Source organism: Ranitomeya variabilis, chromosome 4 (assembly GCF_051348905.1).
Source record: "Ranitomeya variabilis isolate aRanVar5 chromosome 4, aRanVar5.hap1, whole genome shotgun sequence".
NCBI lineage: Eukaryota > Metazoa > Chordata > Amphibia > Anura > Dendrobatidae > Ranitomeya > Ranitomeya variabilis.
Genome location: NC_135235.1, coordinates 219,020,641 through 219,048,504, shown reverse-complemented (window position 1 = coordinate 219,048,504; position 27,864 = coordinate 219,020,641). Strand labels below are relative to the sequence as shown.

Genomic DNA, 27,864 nt, shown 5'->3' with positions numbered 1-27,864 from the left:
TAGGTAAACAATTCCTCAACTTCTCGCCTTCTTCTCCAAACCGCACCTTATTGCCATTTCTAAGGACATTTAAAGTTTTTTTCTGCACTGAGATTCTTCCTTGGATTAACCATTGATTATGCAGATATTTGCACTATGCAGATGAAGGCGTATGCTAACAAGATTGGCATTGTGCATGTGTGTCGCAGAAGAACGTTGCAAGGATTTTACGCTACATCGTTTCCCGTAATGATCAATGCCCCACAAAATGTTAATTACATGGAGGAAGTTCAATTACTGTAACTAATCGGTTAATCCGCCAGCAATTATTCATCTCCTAGGACTCTATTGTCTCTTCTCTGGACCCATAGTGCTGAGGTGTGCCCACATGCCCGGCCAGAGATTGGCACAGAGAACCAACAGTCCTCTCAAAAAAAGCAGAAGTTTCCGCAATTCAGCGGAATGGAAATTCTAATAGTGGTGAAATTAACGTTCCATAGTAATCATTAGTTAGGGGGCAAGTTACAGTTTGTCTGGGCTATTGATTAGTTACCTAAGACATTGCCAGCAGGTAAAACCTTGAGGGGAATTTCAGAAGTGCCACTTTCATAAGCCTGGGTTTAAATTTTACAGCTCAGCCATTTTAGCTACATCTGGGTGGCAGTACCAGACACAACCTATAAACAAGAGTGGCGCTGTTTGTGAATAGAAGAAAAAACCCTCTTTCTAATCCCGTACACCTCCTTTTATTTCACATGCAATGTAATAATATAGACACCGCCGATCAACTGAATTTTAGAATTAAATCCACTTAACTAAACATGCAGGAAGGAGAGTTCAGTGCCTAGGGGTACAGAGAGCGATGGGGGCCTGGCATTTCCAAACTTCAATTTCAAATTCTAAAAGAAAAGTTTTGGATGGGAGAGTTTGGCCCCATTACACCCAGCTATCCCCTTATGCATTCAGAGAACCTCGGGGGCGGGGCTGCCTGTAATTGGTGGCTACACAGAGTGAGGCTTTATTGTAGGCATCAGCATCAGAGGAATTGTAATTATTTACCAAAGCGAAAAAAAGACAGGACAGGCGATTTTATGAAGATGCGATGAGTGTTAGGATAATGGATGTGAGAGTCATAGAACGCTGGATAGTGCAGAGAGGAGCCCTCCACCCCACCGCACTGCTGCACATAACGGAAGTCTTTATGTTTCTGTGGTAATGTCCTTTCGCGTAGGTTATGGCTGATCCAGCTTCACAAATCTCATCAGTGGTGCAGCCATGTAAGCTCTCTGTGTTAGTGGCACTTTCTATCAGAAATCAAGAGAAAGAAAAAAGATATAATTAAGGATAAACTTAAAGCTTAGTCATTATGTACATACATTACTGATCCTGAGTTACATCCTGTATTATACCCCAGAGCTGCACTCACTATTCTGCTGGTGCAGTCACTGTGTACATACATTACATTACTGATCCTGAGTTACATCCTGTATTATACTCCAGAGCTGCACTCACTATTCTGCTAGTGCAGTCACTGTGTACATACATTACATTACTGATCCTGAGTTACATCCTGTATTATACTCCAGAGCTGCACTCACTATTCTGCTGGTGCAGTCACTGTGTACATACATTACATTACTGATCCTGAGTTACATCCTGTGTTATACTCCAGAGCTGCACTCACTATTCTGCTAGTGCAGTCACTGTGTACATACATTACATTACTGATCCTGAGTTACATCCTGTATTATACTCCAGAGCTGCACTCACTATTCTGCTGGTGCAGTCACTGTGTACATACATTACATTACTGATCCTAAGATACATCCTGTATTATCCTCGAGAGCTGCACTCACTATTCTGCCTGTGCAGTCACTGTGTACATACATTACATTACTGATCCTGAGTTACATCCTGTATTATACCCCAGAGCTGCACTCACTATTCTGCTGGTGCAGTCACTGTGTACATACATTACTGATCCTGAGTTACCTCCTGTATTATACCCCAGAGCTGCACTCACTATTCGGCTGGTGCAGTCACTGTGTACATACATTACATTACTGATCCTGAGTTACATCCTGTATTATACTCCAGAGCTGCACTCACTATTCTGCTAGTGCAGTCACCGTGTACATACATTACATTACTGATCCTGAGTTACATCCTGTATAATACCCCAGAGCTGCATTCACTATTCTGCTGGTGCAGTCACTGTGTACATACATTACAGATCCTGAGTTACACCCTGTATTATCCTCCAGAGCTGCACTCACTATTCTGCTGGTGCAGTCACTGTGTACACATTACATTACTGATCCTGAGTTACATCCTGTATTATACTTCAGAGCTGCACTCACTATTCTGCCTGTGCAGTCACTGTGTACATACATTACATTACTGATCCTGAGTTACATCCTGTATTATACCCCAGAGCTGCACTCACTATTCTGCTGGTGCAGTCACTGTGTACATACATTACATTACTGATCCTGAGTTACATCCTGTATTATACTCCAGAGCTTGTAGACAGACACTCTGATATGCTGCTATAATGAAGTGCTAAAAACTTGTTTTTCCTTCCCAAGTTTACTGCAATGTCAGGTGTAAAGAGTGGGGTCTAAGGGGTAACGTTTCTCCTTATGGAGAGTGACATACCATCTCTGGCTTGTCAAGGTAAGGAGGCTTATTCGCCGTGCAATGCTCCTCTGGGAATTTAAATATGCAAATTGCCTCTTCTGAGAAAAAGAGGACTTAACTCTATAGCGCCACCTATTGGAAGTAGCGATCCTACAAGTCACAATCAACCCTTTAATCCTAAGTCATATTGCACGACTCGTTAAAGGGTTGATTGTGACTTGTAGGATCGCTACTTCCAATAGGTGGCGCTATAGAGTTAAGTCCTCTTTTTCTCAGAAGAGGCAATTTGCAGGTGTAAAGAGATCATTTATCCTAATGCCGATCATCAAAGCAAACTTTAGAGACTCTCAGACACTGAGTCAGGAAAGAATTCTGAGATATTTCAGCTCTGCAGCATACAGAACTGTGAATGCAGCTCTGAAGTATATTATCGTAATCTAATGTGCACATTCCTGGTGACATTGCTTTCCACCTTTATCAAACACACTATAGATTTGATGCCAAAGTATCATCAGGTTTAAGCAAGTTTACTACTTTTATTCCGCTTCTCCCAGCAATGGTTGGAGCACTTACCACGCACTTCGGTTCTCATGTAGCGAATGCAGCGTTGTTCATTCCCGGTACATTTCAAGTTACTTCTTCCTAGACAACGGTCTGAGTTTGGGACGAAGCACGCCGGGCATGTAAGTCCATTCTCATCATCCTTGGCTTGAGGCACTAAAAATGAAAGAGCAAAAGACAGAATATACTTATTGGTGCCCCTCTCTCGTTACTAATTGGTCATGAAGGTCTACAGTTGTTAAGATTTCCAGAATGATCTTCTAATATGTTGTAGATACATGAGAGGGGCTCACAATGGTGGAACCAGCGAGTCTTTACACCACCTTAGTTTTATGTATAGAAGAGCTTTATAGACCACTAACTATCCTACACCAGTTTTGAGATGGTCAATGATGGACTTCTCTAAGGACGTCGATGGTGATCATATGGCTGACACTTGTGTAGCCTTCTCAGAAGTCTCCATAAATTAGAAGTTAATTACATCTGGATTATCTTGACTTGCCCTTGTGTTCTTATTGACAACTATTGTCTCACCTAATGACACCAAAAGTTGCAGAAGTCTTGATCCCTATGGTAGATAAAAGTCTACAATGATATCAAAGAGGACAATACTCTACCCAGCAGATAGACTTCTTTTCTTAATAAGTGAATGATCCACTTACATGTTGGTAATGGTGCCTGGCAAACATTATAGTCACAACACGTGGTGTTCATGAAAATAGTCTTGGTTGAGCTTCGTATGGTGCCACTTCTGCTGCATTCGTTGCTTTTTCCACATCTCTTAGTAATTGTTACTTCTTCTCTACCATCTGGAAAACCAAAGAAATCCAACATATATTCTGAGATAATTCATGACAATTTAATGTAATGATAAAAATACAATATTAATCTTAGTACCCTCAGTACCCTCGTCAGAGGTAGTATGGTTATAACCAGTTATCATATACGGACCCAGAGTGGATGTCAACTGCTGAGAGCCACTCATGATCTGGAGGACTAAATGTGACTTTGTGTTTCACAAGTTCTTGGGTTTTTCTGTCAAATTAGCCAAAGGCTTGGTTTCTTAAGAGATCGCGATCTTCACTATTTACTAAAATACTGAAACGTGGCAGTATGTAGAACAAGCGAAGATGAAATAAAAAAAAAAAACACAAAAAGATAAATCTCTCCTCCCTTTTCCCCTTTAAAAATAAAGAAATGAAACAAATGAAAAATATATACATTATTAATACATATTATCCATTGCCACATCTGCAAAAGTCCAATCTATCAAAATTACAAAAGAGGAAATTTATTTTCAGGAAGGACCATGGTTCAGCAGCCAGGTCATTATTCCATGTGTTGGGTAACAACTCACTCGGGATGATAGATAATATACTAAAAAAACACAACTGACCCTTCCAGTTCCTATACAGATTAGAGATCCTGACCCCCCAGTCCCTAGCTGAGACAGCACTATCCATAAACTAGAAGATGGCAACTCGGACCTAAACTGCCTAAAAGGCCGTTGAGTTGCTTCAAATTTCTCCCAAAAAAACTGGAGGACAGAGCAGCGTGTGAATTACCTACAAAAAGGAAAAGTGTGCAGAATAAAGAAATATCCAAAAGGGAGAAGAAAAACACAAAATAAAGTATAAAGTAAGTAATGTTAGAGATGTCACCTTCTTCCTAATAAAAACAGAAGATGGAAGCAGTGTAAATTACAGAAACAGCTAGAGAAAACCCTTAGCTAGAGTTTCCCTGACTGGCTTTAACAACCACAGAATGTCTGAACATCCATATGAAAACTATCACCAGCAAAGAACACAAATGTGACAACACAGCTTAATCGCAAGTACCCAGACATCTATTTTCAGTAAGCCAGGAGGCATAGACTTTGTTGTAACATATTGTGTTGTTATCCTGGATGGCAGAGATGCAGGGTAATTGAACAATAGATCTTTGATAATATGTTCATTGACCATTGTGTGGAACCCAGTGGCTTGTTGACCTGCTGAGCAGAGGATGAAAAAGTATGCAGATTGTTTAAATACTCAAACAATGCAAGTTAATCTCATCACATCTTCCTCTTGACCTCTGGATGATGGCTTGAAGGACAACAGTTATGAACTGATATTCCTCTGTAATAAGAGATCCAGAGAACCAGAGACTCTTAATAAAACCACAGCCAGGAACACTCTACAACAGTAGCCACGTCATCACGAGGGACACAGATTTGACATTCTACAGGATGCCAGCTTGGGGGACCACGCCCCTGGCTGGAAGAATACAGGTCTGCTCCAATGACCATTACTGAACCCATGGAAATGTTTGGAGAAGTCAGGATTTGGACCCATCGATCACCTGAGCCCCATGGATACGTTTGCGAAAGCCAGTGTTGGTACCCACCAGTCACCTGGCTCCATGGAGATTTTCAGAGATGGCAGGTTGGGATCCTTCGGCCACCTGGCCTCATACCTCAATAGACTGTCAGCTTCCTAAGCTTGTCATTACCTCCTCTCTTTGTGTGCTGCAGGTGAGAGTAGTCGGCCTTGGAAGTCGCAGCTGCTTTAATCAGGGCGAGTCAGCGGAAGGGTGAGACTCTGATTTTGCACCATCTTGGTTATTTTACTGGGACCGTTTTATGGGTTATTGTCTATTTGTGGTACAAAAAACTTTTGCCACACTGTGTGACCCTCACCCCGTTTTTTCTGAGTAGTTTTATGCCCATGGTAAAAGAAGAGCGGGCATTCAGTGGCATGAGCCCTGGTTCATGCGGTTTCTGGCCAGTGGATAGAGCATCCACTGACTCCTGTGTCTCCACAACAAGCAGGGGGAGGTTTAAATAGAAGCACCTGCAATGTGATAGGACAGGATAGATAGCAAATGGAAAGCACCTGTAATCTGAAAAGAATGGACGAAAGGTGAAAGGTAATCAGCAGGCGAACAGTGACAGAATCTTCTGTAGCTCAACGGAGTTAAAGGGAAAAAGAAGGGTTTTTTTACCGTATATACTTCTTACTCTTTCAAACACACACACATCCTCCTCCGGCTTGCATAGATATGCCTTGTCAGAGCAGTTGTTGACATTGTAATCATGACAGAAGAAGCACCAAATGAAATGTCCTAAAGCACAAAGAGGAAGAAGAATAATTACATTGTGACATAGGGTGGTGTCCAACAGAATAATCAATAAAGGGATTTCCTAAGTCAATTGCTTATATTATGCCTACCGTACACACACCACTTTTTGAAATCCAATTAACATTTCAGGCAGTCAGTATGAATTAGTGGAAAAAGTGAATGTTAGAGTAGCCCGATCTACTCTACAAAGGGTCAACTCTACAGAGTTGACTCATCAACCATATGTGCCTATTGACCAATTTACTCACCTGTCTTCATTTGTTGATTGTGGGTCGTATTATGGCACTTAACTTCTTCCAATAACCCAGGTTTGCCTAAATTATGCAGCGCTCTGTTTTCTGTGCAAACATTTTTCGAGGCACAACCCATTGCATAGGCATAATTGGTTTCTACAAGAGAAACATGAAAGTCGGGAATGAAAAGGTAGTCCAACTCCAACATCAGTAACTAAGTACAAGAAGCCGTGAAATTCGAAGATGTATAGTTGGAGCATGGGTAGCAATGATCTACCATTGTTCATCATCTTTTACTGACAGCACATCAATGAGATGTGCTACAAATGTCCGATAGATGACGTATCATCACACCACTTTAGATGTCATCCATACCGTAGGTGGCATGCTCACAGACATGAACAGGTGTAGTTCTTTGCGGCAGTACAAACAACAACAACCACGCACATCTTATTAAAAGAAATGCTTCATTGATCCAGTAGTATAAAATCCACCAAAAAATAGCTGAACACAACAGAACACAAAATTAAAAAGGCAGAAAAGAAATATCCACTGCGCTCTGAGGCAACATGTTTCACACCTGCATGGTCCTTTCTCCAGACTTCACAAAGGACCATGCAGGTTTGAAACTTGTTACCTGGGAGGGCAGCAGATATTTCTTTTCTGACTTTTTACTCTTTGTGCTGTTGTGTTCAATTACTTTTTGTGCCTTTTCTACTGCTATGGTTTGGACTGCTTCTATTACTGGAGTATTTTGCCACGCACATGGGCAGGCAAGCTGATTGCTCCTTTTTCACATGTCCAGTTCTTTCCATTCGTTTCTATGGGAGATCTGAAAATTAAAAAAATTCCCATTGATATTCCATAAATGTCCCCATTTACGTTATTCCTTTCTGTCCCTTTTAAAAATTCTAGCATTTGCCATCACATTTGATTGTCTATCGAGATGACTGTCACTTTAACTAACAAATGGGTTGTCATCAAATTGCTTGCTCTTGTACTAGGCATTTTTTAAATATATTGATATGGAAAAAACAAAGGACAAGCCTTGTGGCAGCCATATTAGTTGTCTCCCAGAAAATGCCAGATCATTAAAGGGTACTGAAATTGGATGTAGAAGGGTTCAATAAATGGTGGAACAGGAGTGGTGAAAAGACTTGGTGGAAAGTATGAGGGTCCATAAACCACTCTGATCAAAACTCCTTGAGTGATAGGAGATGGGGTCTTTACCTTAAAAAAATCCGGCCCAAATGGGCAATAAAAATTATACAGTCAAAAGAGTGGTGCCTTGTGATAGGATTCAACCTGTAGTTGTCATGTAGTTGTCTAGTACTAAAACTTCCAGCGAGTCTCGTAGGGAATTTTATACCTGGAAGTTTAAAGTGTGACATGTAGACAAAAAACCACCCATTTTATGTTTAGCCTTCGATTACCAAATGGAGCCGTCCTTTCATAAGTGATGCAGTACTTCTCCTTTCCTGTACATGTCAGTGAGTATTTAGCTTCACACTTTTCCATGGGGGACGAAAGAAAGCAGGACGGGCACTGCACTCCATTTTCAGTGTTGTTTTCTGGTGGCACTTAAAGTAAAAATATACAATCTTGAGAAAGGAGAGGTTATGGTGGATAGCACGAGAGAGATCACACAGAATCCCACCAGTGCCATCATTTGTAAAACGTCAGAGTAATCATGTAAGGCGGTCTCCTCACTATCACCAATGTGATGTTCCGCACCCCTGGGGACACGTGAGGTCAGCTTGATACAGTTTTATATAGATGTCCCCTACCCAAACAGGCCCAGGGAGACACAAGTAGTGAGATGATGTGGCCTACGCAGTCACTGACATCGCATCACACTCGCTCACAACCCTGACAGGCTGAGAGGCCCCTTTCACTAGAACCAGTGAAACCAAGCACTGCCAGCCCAGTAGAATTGCCACCAGTTCCTCATTAGATATAAGCCCAATTTGTTAATGGGATTATATAGGGCCAGAAACCAGCCCCGGTAGCATGGAAAGTTAAACTGAGAAACAGAACGTGTGGATTTGTGGATCGAGACAAAAGAGCAGGCAAAAATTAAATTATATATTTAATAGCCTTAAGGGCACACTAGACAAGACACTATATATACAATGGTTACATATACAATGGTCAGATATGCAAATACAGAGAGCGGAAGAACAAAAGATATAAGCAGAATATATGTCAATTGCCGGGTTAGTGTTTGACTGTGTTCATGCTGGGCCATAGAGGGCATGAGCTCCCAGCTGTCTCTTTGTTCACTTCTCAGCACGTTATTCAACAGTTTCGAAGTGACCAGCAAGCATACAAGAGAGAGAGCCCCCATGGCCTTACACTAGCCTTTATCCCCTGTGGGTTACTCCCCTCCTGCCCTCTGGGCTAAACCTAAATCTTCTCCCCTTGCCTCTGGCAGCTAATAACTCCAAAACCTAAGATGAGTCATAACTCCTTAATAAATGGTCCAAGGGAGGCGGCCTTGGCGCCATCGGATCCGGCCGGGCCCCTGCTAAACATTAAGACTAAACACAGCTTTCCTATATGATTTCTACTATCTGTTCTATATATCTCAATAAGCCTTGATGCTAGAACGGGTGAGACCTGTTATGAACTGGTGGCCTAGGAGCAGCATGGACGAGCTCTGGAGTAGGTGGCCTCTATACTGACCGCAGACCCTGAACTTAACACATCAACTAGAAGTAGCCGTGGGATGTTCCTGTCACTCCCTAGACACCTCGTCACGGCCGGAGGACTAATTACACCTAAAGGAAGAAACAGGAATACTATCTTGCCTCAGAGAAAATTCCCAAAGGAAAGGCAGCCCCCCACAAATATTGACTGTGAGAGGAGAGGGAAATTACAAACGCAGACTGAAAACAGAATTTAGCAAAGGAGGCCATGCTACCTAGAAAGAAAAGACAGGAAAGAGTACTGTGCGGTCAGTATAAAAAATATCAAAAAAGAGAAAAAGAGACATACACAAGTCCAGGGATCACCAAAAAGAAATATAGATATAATAAAATATTAATTTTATTGTAGTCACACAAGACACATCAGACAATTAAAAACATTTTAAACCCAAAAATTAGTACATACCCCAACAAAGGGGATGCCCCCCAAGACCACATATAGGCTTGTTCCACAATGTGCATAATATAAGGTACAAAAATATAAACAAATAATGATATATGACCTCTATAAGTGTGGAAAATATATGACTGCTCCAAATTGTTAGTGAATACTCTCTGGGCGTATGATCACTATACCCTTTTTGATGTTGAATGGGTATATAGGCGTGTGGTCTCTATCTCCTTTATAGTGCTAAAGTGGACCAAAAGCACTAAAAGATAATACCAAAATAGAGAGAATAAAACGTGGGTAGCCCAGCACCTATAATGAGCCCAGATGCAGTAAGAGATAATAAATACTGGCACAGCTGATAACGTTCTAAATGCCAGAAACGCCTGGCACAGCACCGAAGATAAATAGATGATCTATACACCAAACAATGCTCCCATCCGAAATAACTGCAGTATGGAAATATAAAACAATGCCTAACCGCACTTTCAATGCATGAGAGAGATATGAGTGTATACGATACCGTACCAGGCCTGCCTGCAGAAACTGGCTCCACTAGACCATGATGGAAAAAAGCGGTATAGGATATCAGAGAATGCCCTATAGATATGCCCAGAGCAGGAGACAGCACCCAAAGGGTGAAAAGCCGGTCAAACAAAGGGGGGGCACAGGAGCCGCTTGTTTATGGTCAGTATAAAAAATACTACAAAATCCACCACAGAGAATACAAAAATCTCCACACCTAACTAAAGGCATGGAGGGTAACTGTGACTCCAGAGCTTCCAACTTGGCTGAGTAAATCTTAACACAGACAGAGCTGGACAAGAAAAAACATAGCAATTCACAGAACTATTAAGTCCACCGCATGTGGACTGCAAAAACAGAGCCAGGACTTATCTTTGATGATTTGGACAATCCAGAAGGAGAAACCAAGCAGAGATGTGGATCCCTTAGAAAACAATGGACAACTGGCACTCAATAAAGGAAGGAGCCAGACTAAATAGCCCCGTCCAAAGTGGAAGCAGCTGATGACTGTTGTGAAGGACAAACAGCAGCACTACCACTTATAACCACCGGAGGGAGCCTAAGAGCAGAACCCACAACAGAATTCACAACAGTACCCCCCCCTTGAGGAGGGGTCACCGAACCCTCACCAGAGCCCCCAGGCCGATCCGGACGAGCCAAATGGAAGGCACGAACCAAATCGTCAGCATGAACATCGGAGGCAACAACCCAAGAATTATCCTCCTGGCCATAACCCTTCCACTTGACAAGATACTGAAGCCTCCATCTAGAAAAACGAGAATCCAAGATCTTCTCCACAACATACTCCAACTCCCCATCAATCAACACCGGGGCAGGAGGATCAACAGAGGGACCCACGGGCACAACATATTTCCGCAACAAAGATCTATGAAAAACATTATGGATGGAAAAAGAGGCTGGAAGGGCCAAACGAAAAGACACTGGATTGATAATCTCAGAAATCCTATAAGGACCAATAAACCGAGGCTTGAACTTCGGGGAAGAAACCTTCATAGGAACATGACGAGAAGACAACCAGACCAAATCCCCAACCCGAAGCCGGGAACCCACACGCCGACGACGGTTGGCAAAACGCTGAGCCTCCTCCTGAGACAACACCAAATTGTCCACAACATGAGCCCAAATCTGCTGCAACCTGTCAACCACAGAGTCCACCCCAGGACAATCAGAAGACTCAACCTGCCCTGAAGAAAAACGAGGATGAAACCCAGAATTGCAAAAGAATGATGACACCAAGGTAGCAGAACTAGCCCGATTATTAAGGGCAAACTCGGCCAATGGCAAGAAAGCCACCCAATCATCCTGATCAGCAGACACAAAGCATCTCAAATAAGTTTCCAAAGTCTGGTTAGTTCGCTCGGTTTGGCCGTTTGTCTGAGGATGAAATGCGGAAGAAAAAGACAAATCAATGCCCAGCTTAGCACAAAAGGACCGCCAAAACCTAGAAACAAACTGGGAATCTCTATCGGACACAATATTCTCCAGAATGCCATGCAAACGAACCACATGCTGAAAAAACAACGGAACCAACTCAGAAGATGAAGGCAACTTAGGCAAAGGTACCAAATGAACCATCTTAGAAAACCGGTCACAGACCACCCAGATAACAGACATCCTCTGGGAAACAGGAAGATCCGAAATAAAATCCATAGAAATATGCATCCAAGGCCTCTCAGGGACCGGCAAAGGCAAAAGCAACCCACTGGCGCGGGAGCAGCAAGGTTTGGCCCGCGCACAAGTCCCACAGGACTGCACAAAAGAACGCACATCCCGTGACAAAGAAGGCCACCAAAAGGACCTACTAACCAAATCTCTGGTACCAAAAATCCCAGGATGGCCAGCCAACACAGAACAGTGAACCTCAGAAATCACTTTACTAGTCCATCTGTCAGGAACAAACAGTTTCCCCGCTGGACCGCGATCAGGTTTATCAGCCTGAAACTCCTGAAGAGCCCGTCGCAAATCAGGGGAGATGGCAGAAAGAATCACCCCCTCCTTAAGAATACCAACCGGCTCAAGAATCCCAGGGGAATCAGGCAAGAAACTCCTAGAGAGGGCATCAGCCTTAACATTCTTAGAACCTGGAAGATACAAGACAACAAAATCAAAACGGGAGAAAAACAGGGACCATTGGGCCTGTCTAGGATTCAGCCGTTTGGCAGACTCGAGGTAAATCAGATTCTTATGATCGGTCAAGACCACAATACGGTGCTTGGCCCCCTCAAGCCAATGTCGCCACTCCTCAAATGCCCACTTCATAGCCAACAACTCACGATTGCCGACATCATAATTGCGTTCCGCAGGCGAAAACTTTTGAGAAAAGAAGGCACACGGTTTCATCAAGGAACCATCAGAATTCCTCTGAGACAAAACGACCCCTGCCCCAATCTCAGAAGCGTCAACCTCAACCTGAAAAGGAAGAGAAACATCCGGCTGACGCAACACAGGGGCAGAAGTAAATCGACGCTTAAGCTCCTGAAAGGCAGAAACGGCCTCAGAGGACCAATTAGCTACATCAGCGCCCTTCCTCGTCAAATCGGTCAGGGGTTTAACCACACTGGAGAAGTTGGCAATGAAACGGCGATAAAAATTAGCAAAGCCCAAAAATTTCTGAAGGCTCTTCACGGATGTGGGCTGGATCCAATCATGAATGGCCTGAACCTTAGCCGGATCCATTTCTATAGATGATGGAGAAAAAATGAAGCCCAAAAAGAAACCTTCTGTACACCAAAGAGGCACTTAGACCCCTTCACAAACAAGGCATTGTCACGAAGGACCTGAAATACCATCCTAACTTGTTTCACATGAGACTCCCAATCATCTGAAAAAATCAAAATATCATCCAAATATACAATCATGAATTTATCAAGATAATTCCGAAAAATATCATGCATGAAGGACTGAAACACAGATGGGGCATTAGAGAGTCCGAATGGCATCACAAGATACTCAAAATGGCCCTCGGGCGTATTAAACGCAGTTTTCCATTCGTCACCCTGCTTAATACGAACCAGATTATATGCCCCTCGAAGGTCAATCTTAGTAAACCAACTAGCCCCCTTAATTCTGGCAAACAAATCAGAAAGCAAAGGCAAAGGGTATTGGAATTTGACCGTGATCTTATTCAAGAGGCGATAATCAATACAGGGTCTCAAGGAGCCATCCTTCTTGGCAACAAAAAAAAAACCTGCTCCTAATGGAGAAGAAGATGGCCGAATATGCCCCTTCTCCAAAGACTCCCTTACATAGCTCCGCATGGCGGCATGTTCAGGCACAGACAGGTTGAAAAGTCGGCCCTTAGGAAACTTACAGCCTGGAATCAAATCAATAGCACAATCACAGTCCCTATGCGGTGGAAGGGAACTGGACTTGGGCTCATCGAAAACATCCTGGAAATCTGACAGAATCTCAGGAATTTCAGAAGAGGGGGAGGAGGAAATTGACATCAGAGGAACGTCATCGTGAACCCCCTGACAACCCCAACTAGTCACAGACATAGATTTCCAATCCAACACCGGATTATGTACCTGTAACCATGGAAACCCCAGCACAACAGCATCATGCAAATTATGTAACACCAGGAAGCGACAATCTTCCTGATGGGCTGGCGCCATGCACATGGTTAACTGTGTCCAAAACTGAGGTTTATTTTTAGCCAATGGTGTAGCATCAATCCCCCTCAAAGGGATAGGACTCCGCAAAGGCTGTAAGGAAAAACCACAACGTCTGGCAAATTCTAAGTCCATTAAATTTAAAGCGGCGCCTGAATCCACAAATGCCATGACAGAGAATGACGATAATGAGCAGATCAGGGTCACAGATAACAGAAATTTAGGTTGTACAGTGTTATGGACCTGGTGGTTAGGAGCACCCGAAATGACCTGATGGTTAAAATAGAAAACCTGGGACAAGCTCTGAGGAAGTGGTAACTCTACTGACCGCAATCCCTAATCCTATCACACACACTAGAAATAGCCGTGGAGCGTACCTAACTCTCCCTAGACGCCTCTTCACAGCCTAAGAGCTAACTACCCCTAAAGATAGAAATAGCAGCCTACCTTGCCTCAGAGAAATTCCCCAAAGTAAAGGTAGCCCCCCACAAATATTGACTGTGAGTTAAGAGGGAAGTAACAAACACAGGAATGAAACAGATATTAGCAAAGGAGGCCGAATCTTCTCTAGATAGACAGAGGATAGGAAAGGGAACTATGCGGTCAGTATTAAAAACTGCAAAAACCATGCAGAGTGTGCAAAAAGACCTCCACACCGACTCACGGTGTGGAGGTGCAGCTCTGCACCCCCAGAGCTTCCAGCTAGCAAGGAAATATCATAATAGCAAGCTGGACAAGAAACATAGCATGTACTGAGAAATATATTCAAAAACCAATGAACAGCAAATGGACTAGCAAGGACTTAGCTTCTGCTGGAGTAGACAGGTCATCAGAGAAATCCAAGAGAGATCTGAACCAGTACTGAGACATTGACAGCTGGCATGAACTGACGACCTGGGCAGAGTTAAATAGGGAAGCCAGCAGCAGCAATAAACGAGGGCAGCTGAGAAAGCCAACCTCAAAGATCAGCAGTTCCACTCAAAGCCACCAGAGGGTGTCCAAGGACAGAACTCACCAAAGTACCATTCACGACCACAGGAGGGAGCCCGAGAACGGAATTCACAACAGTACAGTACTGATAGTAACGGAATTAGCGATTCTCTTGGCACGATTAGGGCAATCAGAAATAACATGAGCAGAATCGCCGCAGTAAAAGCACAACCTATTCTGACGTCTGAATCCTTGGTGTTCCGCTCTAGACACAATCCTATCACACTGCATAGGCTCAGGACTCCGCTCGGAAGACAACGCCATAGTGTGCACAACTCTGCGCTCACGCAAGCGCCGATCAATTTGAATGGCCAGAGACATAGAATCACTCAGACCTGCAGGCGTGGGGAACCCCACTATAACATCTTTAACAGATTCAGAAAGACCTTTTCTGAAAATTGCCGCCAAAGCATCCTCATTCCACTTAGTAAGCACAGACCATTTTCTGAATTTCTGGCAATATGACTCTGCCGCTTCTTGACCCTGACACAGGGCCAAAAGTGTTTTCTCAGCATGCTCTACAGAGTTAGGTTCATCATACAATAACCCAAGCGCCTGAAAAAAGGTGTCTACATTAAGCAAGGCCGGATTCCCAGATTCCAGAAAAAATGCCCAATCCTGCGGGTCACCACGCAACAGAGAAATTAAAATTTTTACCTGCTGGATGGGATCACCAGAGGAACGGGGCTTAAGAGCAAAAAACAGTTTACAGTTATTTTTAAAGCTCAAAAATTTGGACCTGTCCCCGAAGAACAGATCGGGGGTAGGAATTCTAGGCTCTAAAACAGGAGTCTGCACGATATAATCAGAAATACCCTGTACTCTAGCAGCAAGTTGATCCACCCGAGAAGCAAGTCCCTGAACATCCATGTCAACGCCTAACTCCTGAGCCACCCAGAAGTGAAGAGGGAAAAAAAAACACAACAGAGTACAGAAAAAAAAATGGCTCAGCACTATCTTTCCCTTCTTTTAAGATGCGGTTAACTCATTGTTGGCCAGTTGTACTGTTATGAACTGGTGGCCTAGGAGCAGCATGGACGAGCTCTGGAGTAGGTGGCCAATATACTGACCGCAGACCCTGAACTTAACACATCAACTAGAAGTAGCCGTGGGATGTTCCTGTCACTCCCTAGACACCTCGTCACGGCCGGAGGACTAAACACTCTATAAGAAAAAAGACTGCATCATAGAAATGGGATCACCACAACACAATTTACAAAAGTATAACAAATTTTATTGGAACCACACCACAACAACAACTGTAGTAAAAACAATTAAAAACACCCATAAACAATGGGAAATGAGGGTCCATATAATGCAAAGTACAATACCATAACAGCATGTTAGGGTCTCATCATTCTGATTAATGCCGGCTCTTACAATAGTGGGAGAAAGAGGCAAGTGTCAATGGAACATAGGTCCTAGGTGCTAATACACAAATGTAACCTATTTATACATTCCCAATGGTAGGAGAAAGGCACATATTAATATAGTTTACAGCCCCTATGTGCATACTGTGTCACCTGCAACACTCTGCTTGACCACTTATCCTAATCAACATAAATATGAAGCAAAAATAATTTATGCAAGCCGGTGACAAAATGCTGAACACTACCCAGGGGAAATAGCTGAGATCGGCTAAGAGATGAAAAAGGGCCACCCAGTATAGACCCCCCTTCCCACACAAAGAGCAAGTGAGCGGCTGAATAAAAACCCGACCCTACAGCTGCACGACCCACGCGTATCGACGCTGGAGGCGTCTTCCTCAAGGTCCACACCTGTTATGAACTGGTGGCCTAGGAGCAGCATGGACGAGCTCTGGAGTAGGTGGCCTCTATACTGACCGCAGACCCTGAACTTAACACATCAACTAGAAGTAGCCGTGGGATGTTCCTGTCACTCCCTAGACACCTCGTCACGGCCGGAGGACTAATTACACCTAAAGGAAGAAACAGGAATACTATCTTGCCTCAGAGAGAATTCCCAAAGGAAAGGCAGCCCCCCACAAATATTGACTGTGAGAGGAGAGGGAAATTACAAACGCTGACTGAAAACAGAATTTAGCAAAGGAGGCCACGCTACCTAGAAAGAAAAGACAGGAAAGAGTACTGTGCAGTCAGTATAAAAAATACTACAAAATCCACCACAGAGAATACAAAAATCTCCACACCTAACTAAAGGCATGGAGGGTAACTCTGTGACTCCAGAGCTTCCAACTAGGCTGAGTAAATCTTAACACAGACAGAGCTGGACAAGAAAAAACATAGCAATTCACAGAACTATTAAGTCCACCGCATGTGGACTGCAAAAACAGAGCCAGGACTTATCTTTGATGATTTGGACAATCCAGAAGGAGAAACCAAGCAGAGATGTGGATCCCTTAGAAAACAATGGACAACTGGCACTCAATAAAGGAAGGAGCCAGACTAAATAGCCCCGTCCAAAGTGGAAGCAGCTGATGACTGTTGTGAAGGACAAACAGCAGCACTACCACTTATAACCACCGGAGGGAACCTAAGAGCAGAACCCACAACAGAATTCACAACAGAGACCCAGGCGGGCATTCGCCATGTTCTGGGGATCTTGGAAATATACACGATGTACAGCTAGGATGTAGGGTATCTCCATTACTCCTTATAAAATCATAGCTGACTCAACAAAGCAGTTAGACTGCATGGTTTGGATCCAGCAGGGAGTCTTTCTGTAGGAGTTAGTTGGTGGGCCTATGAATTCTGTCTTTGAGCTGAGAAGCTGGGCTTCCCCTGCTGAGCCAGGTGTGCTGAGCCAGGTGTCCAATTACAACTGCATATTTTCAGGAGGATTGTAAGCTGTTAATCCCTCCATCCTTCACAGAGGTTGCTGTTCTGGTCTAGTCATGTTAGGGTCTGTGGAAATCAATAATCTACAAAGAAAGAAAGAGCCCATATAGAGAAAATGAAACGTGGCCTCTGATTATGGTGGTGGGACCTGCTGTTTCTATCCACCCTCAATGCCTGTAAAGTCACAGTGTACATACATTACATTACTGATCCTGGGTTACATCCTGTATTACACCCCAGAGCTGCACTCACTATTCTGCTGGTGCAGGCACTGTGTACATACATTACATTACTGATCCTGAGTTACATCCTGTATTACACTCCAGAGCTGCACTCACTATTCTGCTGGCGCAGTCACTGTGTACATACATACATTACTGATCCTGAGTTACATCCTGTATTATACCCCACTCACTATTCTGCTGGTGCAGTCACTGTGTACATACTACATTACATTACTGATCCTGAGTTACATCCTGTATTATACCCCAGAGCTGCACTCACAGTTCTGCAGCATTTAGAGCTGAACTTTCTTAACATTCTTTTTGTTCAGTGTTTGCTTCTGATTTGTATCATTTGTAGGAAAAAAACACTGCCCAACATATTAAAGGAGTAAATCTCAGCTGCATTAATATTACAAAACACAGGTGAGACCTTAAAAGTGAATATAATAAGAAAGTGTGTGAAATACTAATAAGTAGAGAGACACTTACAGATCTGCGGGGCGGGTGTACAGCTGTCGGTGTTACAGCAGGTGACGGCATATGACGTTTTTAGCACCGGGGTGGTGAAGCTCTCGCTGACGTCACATTCTTTCGCTTCCATACAGTCTCTTTTTATGAAGATTTCCTGCGATTGATCATCTATGATAAAGTAAAGATAATAGAACTTTAGACCCTTGAATGGCTGATGAATAAAACAATCCCATTATCCATCGGCTCCCCATGTCATAGCAGATGCTGGGATTCTGCAGCCCCCGACACACAATAATTATTATATGCATATCGATTGACACTATTACTTCTACAGTATATGATACAGATATTTGTACACTGTATATCACTCTTATTTGTACACTATATGGCACTATTATTTGAATATTGTATGACATTTATTTCTACAATATATGATACTAGCATTTGTATACTGTATATCACACTTATTTGTACACTGTACGACACTGATATATTAATATTTATGACAGTATAATTATTCCAATTTATGGCACTATTATCTGCATATGCGCCTCTGGGAATTTAAATATGGTAATAGCCTCTTCAGAAGGATTCGATCTCTGGCACCACCTATTGGATCTACTTGTATAATGTTCAGTATATCACTCTTATTTGTATACTGTATTATTTCTATAATTTATTGCATGGTTATTGGTATACTGTGTATAACTCTTACTTGCATATTGTATGTCACAGTTATTTCTACACTGTATGACACTTATTTACACACTATATGGCACTGTTATTTCCACATTTTTATTTCTACACTGTATGTCACTATTATTTATTTATTTCTGTTAATGTTGATGATTATGGCTTACCGCCAATGAAAACCCAAAAGTCATTATCTCAGTAAATTAGAATAATTAGCAAAAAATATTTTGAAAAGGTCCCTTAGTCTGTTTCAGTAGCTCCACAATCATGGGGAAGACTGCTGACTTCACAGATGCCCAGAAGGCCGTCATTGACACACTCCACAAGGAGGGTAAGCCACAAAAGGTCATTGCTAAAGAAGCTGGCTGTTCACAAAGTGCTGTATCCAAGCATATTAATGGAAAGTTGAGTGGAAGGAAAAAGTGTGATAGAAAAAGGTGCACAAGCAATCGTGATAACCGCAGCCTGGAAAGGATTGTTAAGAAAAGACCATTCAAAAATTTTGGGGTAGATTCACAATGAGTGGACTACTGCTGGAATCATTGCTTCAAGAGCCACCGCACACAGACGTATCCAGGACATGGGCTCAAGTGTCGCATTCCTTGTGTCAGGCCCCTCATGACCAATAGACAACGCCAGAAGCGTCTTACCTGGGCCAAGGAGAAAAAGAACTGGACTGTTGTCAGTGGTCCAAGGTGTTTTCAGATGAAAGTTAATTTTGCATATAATTTGGAAATAAAGGTCTCAGAGTCTGGAGGAAGAGTGGAGGCCACAATCCAAGCTGCTGGAGGTCTAGTGTGAACTTTCCACAATCAGTGATGGTTTCGGGAGCCATGTCATCTGCTGGTGCAGGTCACTGTGATTTATCAAGGCCAAAGTCAGCACAGTTGTCTACAAGGAAATTTTGGAGCACTTCATGCTTCCCTCTGCCGACAAGCTTTTTGGAGATGGAAATGTCATTCTCCAGCAGGACTTGGCCCCTGTCCACACTGCCAAAACTACCAATACCTGGTTTACAAACAACAGTATCACTGTGCTCGATTGGCAGCAAACTCGCCTGATCTTAACCCCATAGAGAATCTATGAGGTATTGTCAAGAGGAAGATGAGAGACACCAGACCCAACAATGCAGACGAGCATTGAGTTTCACTTTTTGTACTGAAGAACTGAAATAAATTCACTTTTTGATGATATTCTAATTTTGTGAGATAACCTGCGATATGGTAATCCTAAGGACTTTGCTATGCCCTTCAAGTGGATCAATTCCATATTGAACCTTTGGGGCCCCGCAAAATTTTCTTGTGGGTCACCCCAACCCTGCACATTTTTTGTTATAGCGTTTGCAGACCTTAATCAACCTTGGTGCCTGGTGAGAAGTTTTGTGCCCAAGGTCTGAGATCTGGAGGCTCTTTTTTGTGATTACATTGCGCACACTATAGGTCTGGTGTCATGAATGATCGACGTCCCTGGAGATTTCAGCAGCTGCTATCCATCTGTTTATCTGCAGCATTATGAAAACAGTCAACCTGAGGCACTGCTCATTGAAAACAACAGCACAAGTCATCAATCTTATAATTTTTCAGTATATTTGCTTCAATTAAATACAACATATTGTTTTACTTTCATCTGCAGTAGATTAATCCCCTGGGGACTGACTCACAAGGTTATTCCATAACTTGTTTGTTAAGTTGCTTAAAGGGATTGTTCATTTGGGTCAATAACTTCTTCTTAAAAGTCTTCAATTTCCCTACAGCACCCCCACAGGAGAAATGAAGCATTGCACCGTTTACACTGAAATCCATAAGCTCCTTATTTAATATAAGGACACGTAAGGTCTTCCAGAGGTCAAAACATTTTTGAATCTGCTCCAACTAAAAACTATATTCATGAAAATACAAAGATTTTGAGGCATTAAAAAAACAAGTTTTTGAAGTGTTTTGGAATAAATATTTTCCTGATGCTTTTTTGGGGGGCAGTTTTTCAATTTGACGGTAATTAATTTGGCACAGATTCCATCAGAATTGGCTTCAAAAAAGTGCATGTGCTTATTATTCGCAAGGCGTTTTTCAACACTTCTTCCGAAAACAAAAATCACTCAAAAAACTCCTTATAAGAACAGTGAAGGGCATTTCTTATAGAAATAAAGCATCTTACTCTGTGAGATGGGATTGTTGAAAGCATCATGTATAATTTGGATAGATATAGATATGTCTTTCTGGATGGGGTGGCTCCATTGTGGCAGCCATATTGGTTGTCAATCAGTTTTCTCGAAAGATTTAACGTTAATTATTGACAAAATTCTATAGATGAGAAAATAACTTCAATGCCAATCGAATTTGTGACAATTTTTTAGGCATTTGGTTAATGCTGCGAATTTGAGCCAGTGTAAAAACAGAGGCAGGGAACACAGCAGCAATTTTGAGGTGAATCTGGATAGTGAGAACCTGTCACAGCTCAGGAATACAGAAAGAAAGTCGTAAAACACTGAAAAACCACACAAACTATTCATGCCCATAAAAAATGCCAAATGGATCATCAGTATTACATTTGTTTTTCTAGATACTTTACAATTATGATCATAGGAAACTGTATTTGGTCTTGTACAATTTTTAACTGCTGATGTAGAAAAAAAATTATATGCATGTAAAAAATCTAAATACAGATAAAAAATTGGATTTTTCTTTTTTTTTATACGATTGCCTAAAATTATGGCTAAACGGCCATATTGAAAAATGGATTGATGACGAGTGAGCACACTGACCAAAATTGATAATAAAAGCTGCATTTGCATTAAAGGGACTCTGTCACCTCAATTTGGCGGGATATTAAAATGAGTTGTTACCGGTCAGATGGGCGGTGTATCCTCGTAATTTCTCCACCCCGTCCGTCTTTTTTTTCCTCGCACGCGCAGTATGCTTTGCCGTACTGTGGGCAAAGCCGAAAAGCTTTACTGCGCATGCGCCCGTGCACTATGTTCTGGAAGTATTTCGCTGTGCTCCGGGACATAGTACGCGGACGCAGGCGCAGTAATGTTTTTGGCTTTGCGCGCAGTAGGGCAAAGCATACTGCGCGTGCACCACCGAAGACTGCAGGGTCACGTGACAACTATGGCGCACGCATACTCTTATGCACTAAACTATTGCGGAAAAAAGGGACGGACGGGGTGGAGAGATTACGAGGATACACCGCCCATCTGACTGGTAACAACTAATTTTAATATCCCACCAAATTGAGGTGACAGAGTCCCTTTAAAGAGCTTGACGAAGGGTAGGATGCAGTCTTAGGAGTCCAGAGCTTTGCACATGTTTTTTTCAGGGCAATTGGAAGGTTTTCAATACTTCCCACTTGCGACAGACTGAAATTTTGGTAAAGATTTGTCAATTTCAAATTTTTTAACAAATATGCTCCTCTCTACAAAATACAATTTAGTGGGCGAGTTATTTTTGAGAAATGAGTGGACGAAGCCTCTTAAAATGCAAAATACCCAACAGTGAAATGACTGCATTTACTTAATATTTTTTTTAAATCAGGCGTGGACTCACATTTTGTTGTTTTCACATATATAGAGCCACATACTTCCTCCGGTGAGGTACACGTGCGGTTAAATCCCAAACAGATCGGATGCCCGTCAACAATATCCCGATATAGGACCTTGTTGCCATATTCAGTAGCGTAAATTTCATCGTTAGCTTTTTGTAAAATCCAACTACAGGTCGTGCACTTGAGGCAAGAAGCTACAAGAGAAAAATAATATTGAGCCGTCATCAGGGAGGAAAGAGCCGACCGAGGAAGATGCGCATCATGATTTTAATACGATACTCTACCTGGAGAGGTCTATGCTGTGTGTGTTTGTAGTGGTTGTGATGAGAGTTGTCCTTGTTGCAACAGTCGAAACGATAGCCGGTAGTGATGAGCGAATGTTCTCGGATAAGGACTTATCCGCATATGCTCGTGTGCTAACCGATAGTCTTCGGCGTGCTCGAATACTGTGTTCGAGTCCCCGCGACTGCATGTCTCACGGCTGTTTGACAACCACAGCACATGCAAGGATTTCCGGTTTGTTAGGCAATCCCTGCATGTGTTGCGCCTGTCGAACAGCGGAGATGACTCGAACATAGTATTCGAGCACTCCGAAGATACTCTATTAGAACACGAGCATGCTCGCTCATCACTAATAGCCGACACTCAACTTAAAAGAACTGCTTTATTGATCCAGTAGTATAAAAGGCACAAAGATGGATGAACACAACAGCACAAAAATTAAAAAGTCAGAAAAGAAATATCCCCTGCACTCCCAGGCAACATGCTTCAGACCTACATGGTCCTTTTTATTTCCTGATGTGTTTTTTGGGTTGTTTTTTTCAGTCATTTCCTGATCATTTTTCAGTTGTTGTTTTGTTGTTTTTGGAGGGTTTACCTATCGTTATTGTGACATCCTTTTTACTGTCGTTTTTTTTTAACCGCGTAGAATAACAAAGAAACCGCTAAAGGTTTTTGTTTTTTTTAAGCAAAAATGATGGCTCCAAAAATTGTCTGAGCCTTTTTATTGACTTGTATTGCAAGAGCAGTAAACGCCAGAAAAATGGCCGGGTCATTTTTTTTTTTACTTTTTGTCATTTTTAGGCCAGCGTCACACTAGGCGTAAGACAATACAGTCCGTTTTTTACGGCCGTAATACGCAGAAATGTTCCCAAAATAGTGATCTGTATGTCATCCGTAGGCAGGGTGTGGCAGCGTATTTTGGCTTAATGTCACCTTACAATAGCAAGGTGACATTAACCCTTCATTACCCCATATCCCACCGCTACACGGGAGTGGGAAGAGAGTGGCCAAGTGCCAGAATAGGCGCATCCTCCAGATGTGCCTTTTCTGGGGTGGCTGGGGGCAGATGTTTCTAGGCTATTAATATCTGCTCTCAGTCACTGGCTTTACCACTCTGGCGGAGAAAAGTGCGCAGGAGCCCACGCCAATTTTTTCCGCAATTTAACCCTTTATTTTTCAAGCTACAGCACCCAAATTTAGCACATACACAATACTAACATTAGTAGTGTGGAATATGCAAAAAAAAGGGATATGAGATGGTTTACTGTATGTAAACCATGTCTCATATCATGTCGGGTTTGTGAAGGAGAAATGAAAAGCCGGCAATTGAATTATCGGCTTTTCTATAAAACACGCTGCGTATTTCTCGCAAGTCACACACATGGTCCGTGTGTAATCCGTATTTTTCTCGCCCCATAGACTTTCATTGGCGTATTTTTTGCGCAATACGCTGACAAACGCAGCATGCTGCGATTTTCTACGGCCGTACAATACCGTATATTACAGATGCGTAATATACGGCTGATAGGAGCAGCCCCATAGAGATTCATTGGGCCGCGTGTAATGCGTATTTTACGGACATATTTTCTGCGCTCATACGTCCGTAAAACTCGCTAGTGTAACGCCGGCCTTAGAAAACCAAAGAGTCTAAAAAACATTTGAAAGCTCCAATTTATGAAGGGATTTTTTTTCATACATAGAAAATGCAGATGTACATTCTTTCGAACATTTTTTTTGATAGGTGGCCCAGGCGGTTTCCATTGTGGACTCTGCCAGAAAAAGTGATCGGGGACACATAGCCAAATGGAGGGCATATCTCGAAGCAGTTATCGCTCGAAAACTTATCATTTTTGACCACCTCGAAAGAACTCTGTGTACATATAGCCAAGAGGCTAAAGGAAGTGACTGGTCCATGCTTCAGGTGGATTCTGCTCTGAAGACACTCCATACTTCACTGGGAAGGCTCAAAAGATGTCTATAAGACACTATTGGGGGCGTTTTCCCAGCAGTTTTTGGTTTTAAATCTTTTAGGGTTTTTATTTTCCTTGTTTACTGTAGTTCAAAAAAAATCTTAAAAACGACAGTAAAAATACACACCACAAAAATGATGCAAAAAAGCTAAAAAAAAAAAAAATCAACTACAAATGTTAAAAAAGACGCTTCAGGGAAAAAAAAAACACGCTGGTGTTTGCTAAAACGCCATCCTCTTGATAAACCCAGTAGGCTCACAGGCCTGAAAAAGAGGTCACATGTACATACCCTTAGGTTATGTTCACACGTTGCATTTTTTGTCATGAATTTTTTTGTGCAAGTTAAAAGTTGGTTTTGGTTTTTTTTCGGTAGCAGTAAAAGTTATGAGATTTCAGAAATCTCATTCACACAAAAGTTCTTTTTTTTTGTCCCGACTGAATAGGGAAAATTATGCTTTTTTGACATTTTTTTCATCATTTTTACAGCTTTTTCTTTTTCCGCCATAGAAAGCAATGAGAAAGTGCCAAAAAATAAAGCCATGTATTTTGACTGCTTTTTTGGTGAATAACTAACTTTATTCCACATGTACGGTAGACAAATCTGTACCAATAAAACAGCAAAACCTGTTATTTTTTCAGCAGCTTTTTTTTAATGTCGAGAGCAGGTTTTAACTGCCTGAAAAAAACACAGCCAAAAAAGCAACTTGTGAACATAGCCTAAAGGGGCTGCTGCAAAACTAGATTCGATTCGCGAGTGAACATTCAATTTTGCTCCGTTTGTAGAAGATCCATTTTTTTGAATAGTGGATCTAGTCCAAACACATGATATGCTGATAGGAGCGATGAAGACCAATGATGTAATTCCCTAATAAAACTTTGCATGCATTCGCGCCAAGAAAGTGATCTTGTCACCCACCTGTAGATATGAGGGCAGAGATGACGCATACGGCAGAGGCTGCGCTCTTCATGGTGTCGACAGCGCGGCAGAGTATGAGCCGAGAACAGGTGTTTGTTCAGTCCATCCCAGCGCAGAACCGATTCTCCGGAGACACCGACCATTTACCAAACAGGAACTTACAGCAGTCAGGGGAATTGCAGGAAAAAACAAAGCTGGGTCCACATAGAAAAAAAACCATGTAACATAAAAAGTCAGTGCAGATTTTTTTTCCTGTGGCTCCAATATAAAATTAATGTAAGGCCTGCGTCACACTCAGCGTATGAAAATACGGTCCGTATTTTACGGCCGTAATATGCAGAAATGTTCCAAAAATAGTGATCTGTATGTCATCCGTAGGCAGGGTGTGGCAGCGTATTTTGCGCATGGTATCCTATGTAATCCGTATGGCATCCGTACTGCGAGATTTTCTCGCAGGCTTGCAAAACCGACATCTAATGGATTTATGTGCTCAAATGTTCGTTAAAACATATATACAGTATATATATATGAGGCATCGTGATTACTCGCTAATCCCGCCCCCTGCACAGTAGCTCCGCCCCCCACCACACACAATCCCGCCCTCACCACATTATAACACACAATCCGCACCACATCAACACACACAATCCCACCCCCCACAAATCCCGCCCCCCACCACATTACCACACATAATCCCGTCCCCCCACCCCATCACCACACATAATCCCGCCCCCACCACATTACCACACATAATCCCGCCCCCACCACATTACCACACATAATCCAGCCCCCCCACCCCCACACATAATCCTGCCCCCCCACCCCCACACATAATCCCGCCCCCCCACCACATCACCACACATAATATCACCCCCCACCACATCACCACACATAATCCCGCCCCCACCACATCACCACACATAATCCCACCCGCCCACCCCATTACCACACATAATCCCACCCGCCCACCCCATTACCACACATAATCCCGCCCCCCCACATCACCACACATAATCCCGCCACCCCACCACATTACTACACATAATGCCGCCCCCCACCACATTACCACACATAATCCCGCCCCCACCACATTACCACACATAAACCCGCCCCCACCACATTACCACACATAATCCCACCCCCCACCACATTACCGCACATAATCTCGCCCCCCACCACATTACTACAGATAATTCCGCCCTCCCACCACATTACCACACATAATCCCGCCCCCCCACCCCATCACCACACATAATCCCGCCCCCCCACCCCATCACCACACATAATCCCACCCCCACCCCATCACCACACATAATCCCGCCCCCCCACCACATCACCACACATATTCCCGCCCCCCCAACACATCACCACACATAATACCGCCCCCCCACCCCATTACCACACATAATCCCGCCCCCCCACCCCATTACCACACAATCCTGCCCCCCACCCCATTACCACACATAATCCCACCCCCCACCACATCACCACACATAATCCCGCCCCATCACCACACATAATCCCGCCCCCAACACATCACCACACTATTGTTATTAACTTCATTTTAAGTTAATTTACCACCTGCTATTGAATGTTGTCATTATTTACTTTAGTTTAATCACCAGCAGCGTTAATTGGATAGCAATGAGCGTGCCGAGCGTTAGCTGGCTGGAAACATCTAGTATATATATATATATAGTTACCTTGAGTCGCGGTGATGCGCCCTCTGCTGGATGTCCTCATATGAACTCGAGCCTGGGAAAAGTTCCCATAGCAAGGTGACATTAACCCTTCATTACCCCATATCCCACCGCTACACGGGAGTGGGACGAGAGTGGCCAAGTGCCAGAATAGGTGCATCTTCCAGATGTGCCTTTTCTGGGGTGGCTGGGGGCAGATGTTTTTAGCCACAGGGGGGCCAATAACCATGGACCCTCTCCTGGCTATTAATATCTGCCCTCAGTCACTGGCTTTACCACTCTGGCGGAGAAAATTGCGCGGGAGCCCACGCCAATTTTTTCCGCGATTTAACCCTTTATTTTACCAGCTAGAGCGCACAAATTCTGCACATACACACTACTAACATTAGTAGTGTGGAATATGCAAAATAAAAAGGGATATGAGATGGTTTACTGTATGTAAACCATGTCTCATATCCTGTCGGGTTTGT

At 42.9% G+C, this 27,864-nt stretch overlaps 1 protein-coding gene across 1 annotated transcript; it reads right to left on the bottom strand.

Annotated features, from left to right (window-relative positions):
• Positions 1-765: 765 nt before the first annotated feature.
• Positions 766-25,798, bottom strand: LOC143768662 (uncharacterized). Its single transcript, XM_077257305.1, has 9 exons — positions 25,695-25,798; positions 22,529-22,720; positions 18,312-18,461; positions 7,970-8,116; positions 6,552-6,692; positions 6,166-6,285; positions 3,843-3,989; positions 3,193-3,336; positions 766-1,283 (listed from the first exon to the last, which is right to left on the bottom strand). Exons 1-9 carry the CDS (start codon positions 25,744-25,746, stop codon positions 1,069-1,071), a joined length of 1,308 nt encoding a protein of 435 aa, XP_077113420.1. The 5' UTR covers positions 25,747-25,798; the 3' UTR covers positions 766-1,068.
• Positions 25,799-27,864: the final 2,066 nt, after the last annotated feature.

Bases quoted from the DNA above. Each gene is read 5' to 3' on its own strand.
- LOC143768662 (XM_077257305.1), bottom strand. From the start codon at position 25,746: ATGAAGAGCGCAGCCTCTGCCGTATGCGTCATCTCTGCCCTCATATCT. The intron at 18,462-22,528 runs GTGAGTCCACGC...ACTTTATCATAG, and splicing joins ATATGTGAAAACAACAAAAT to ATGATCAATCGCAGGAAATC. The intron at 6,693-7,969 runs GTAATCGAAGGC...TTTCTCTTGTAG, and splicing joins TGAAAGGACGGCTCCATTTG to AAACCAATTATGCCTATGCA.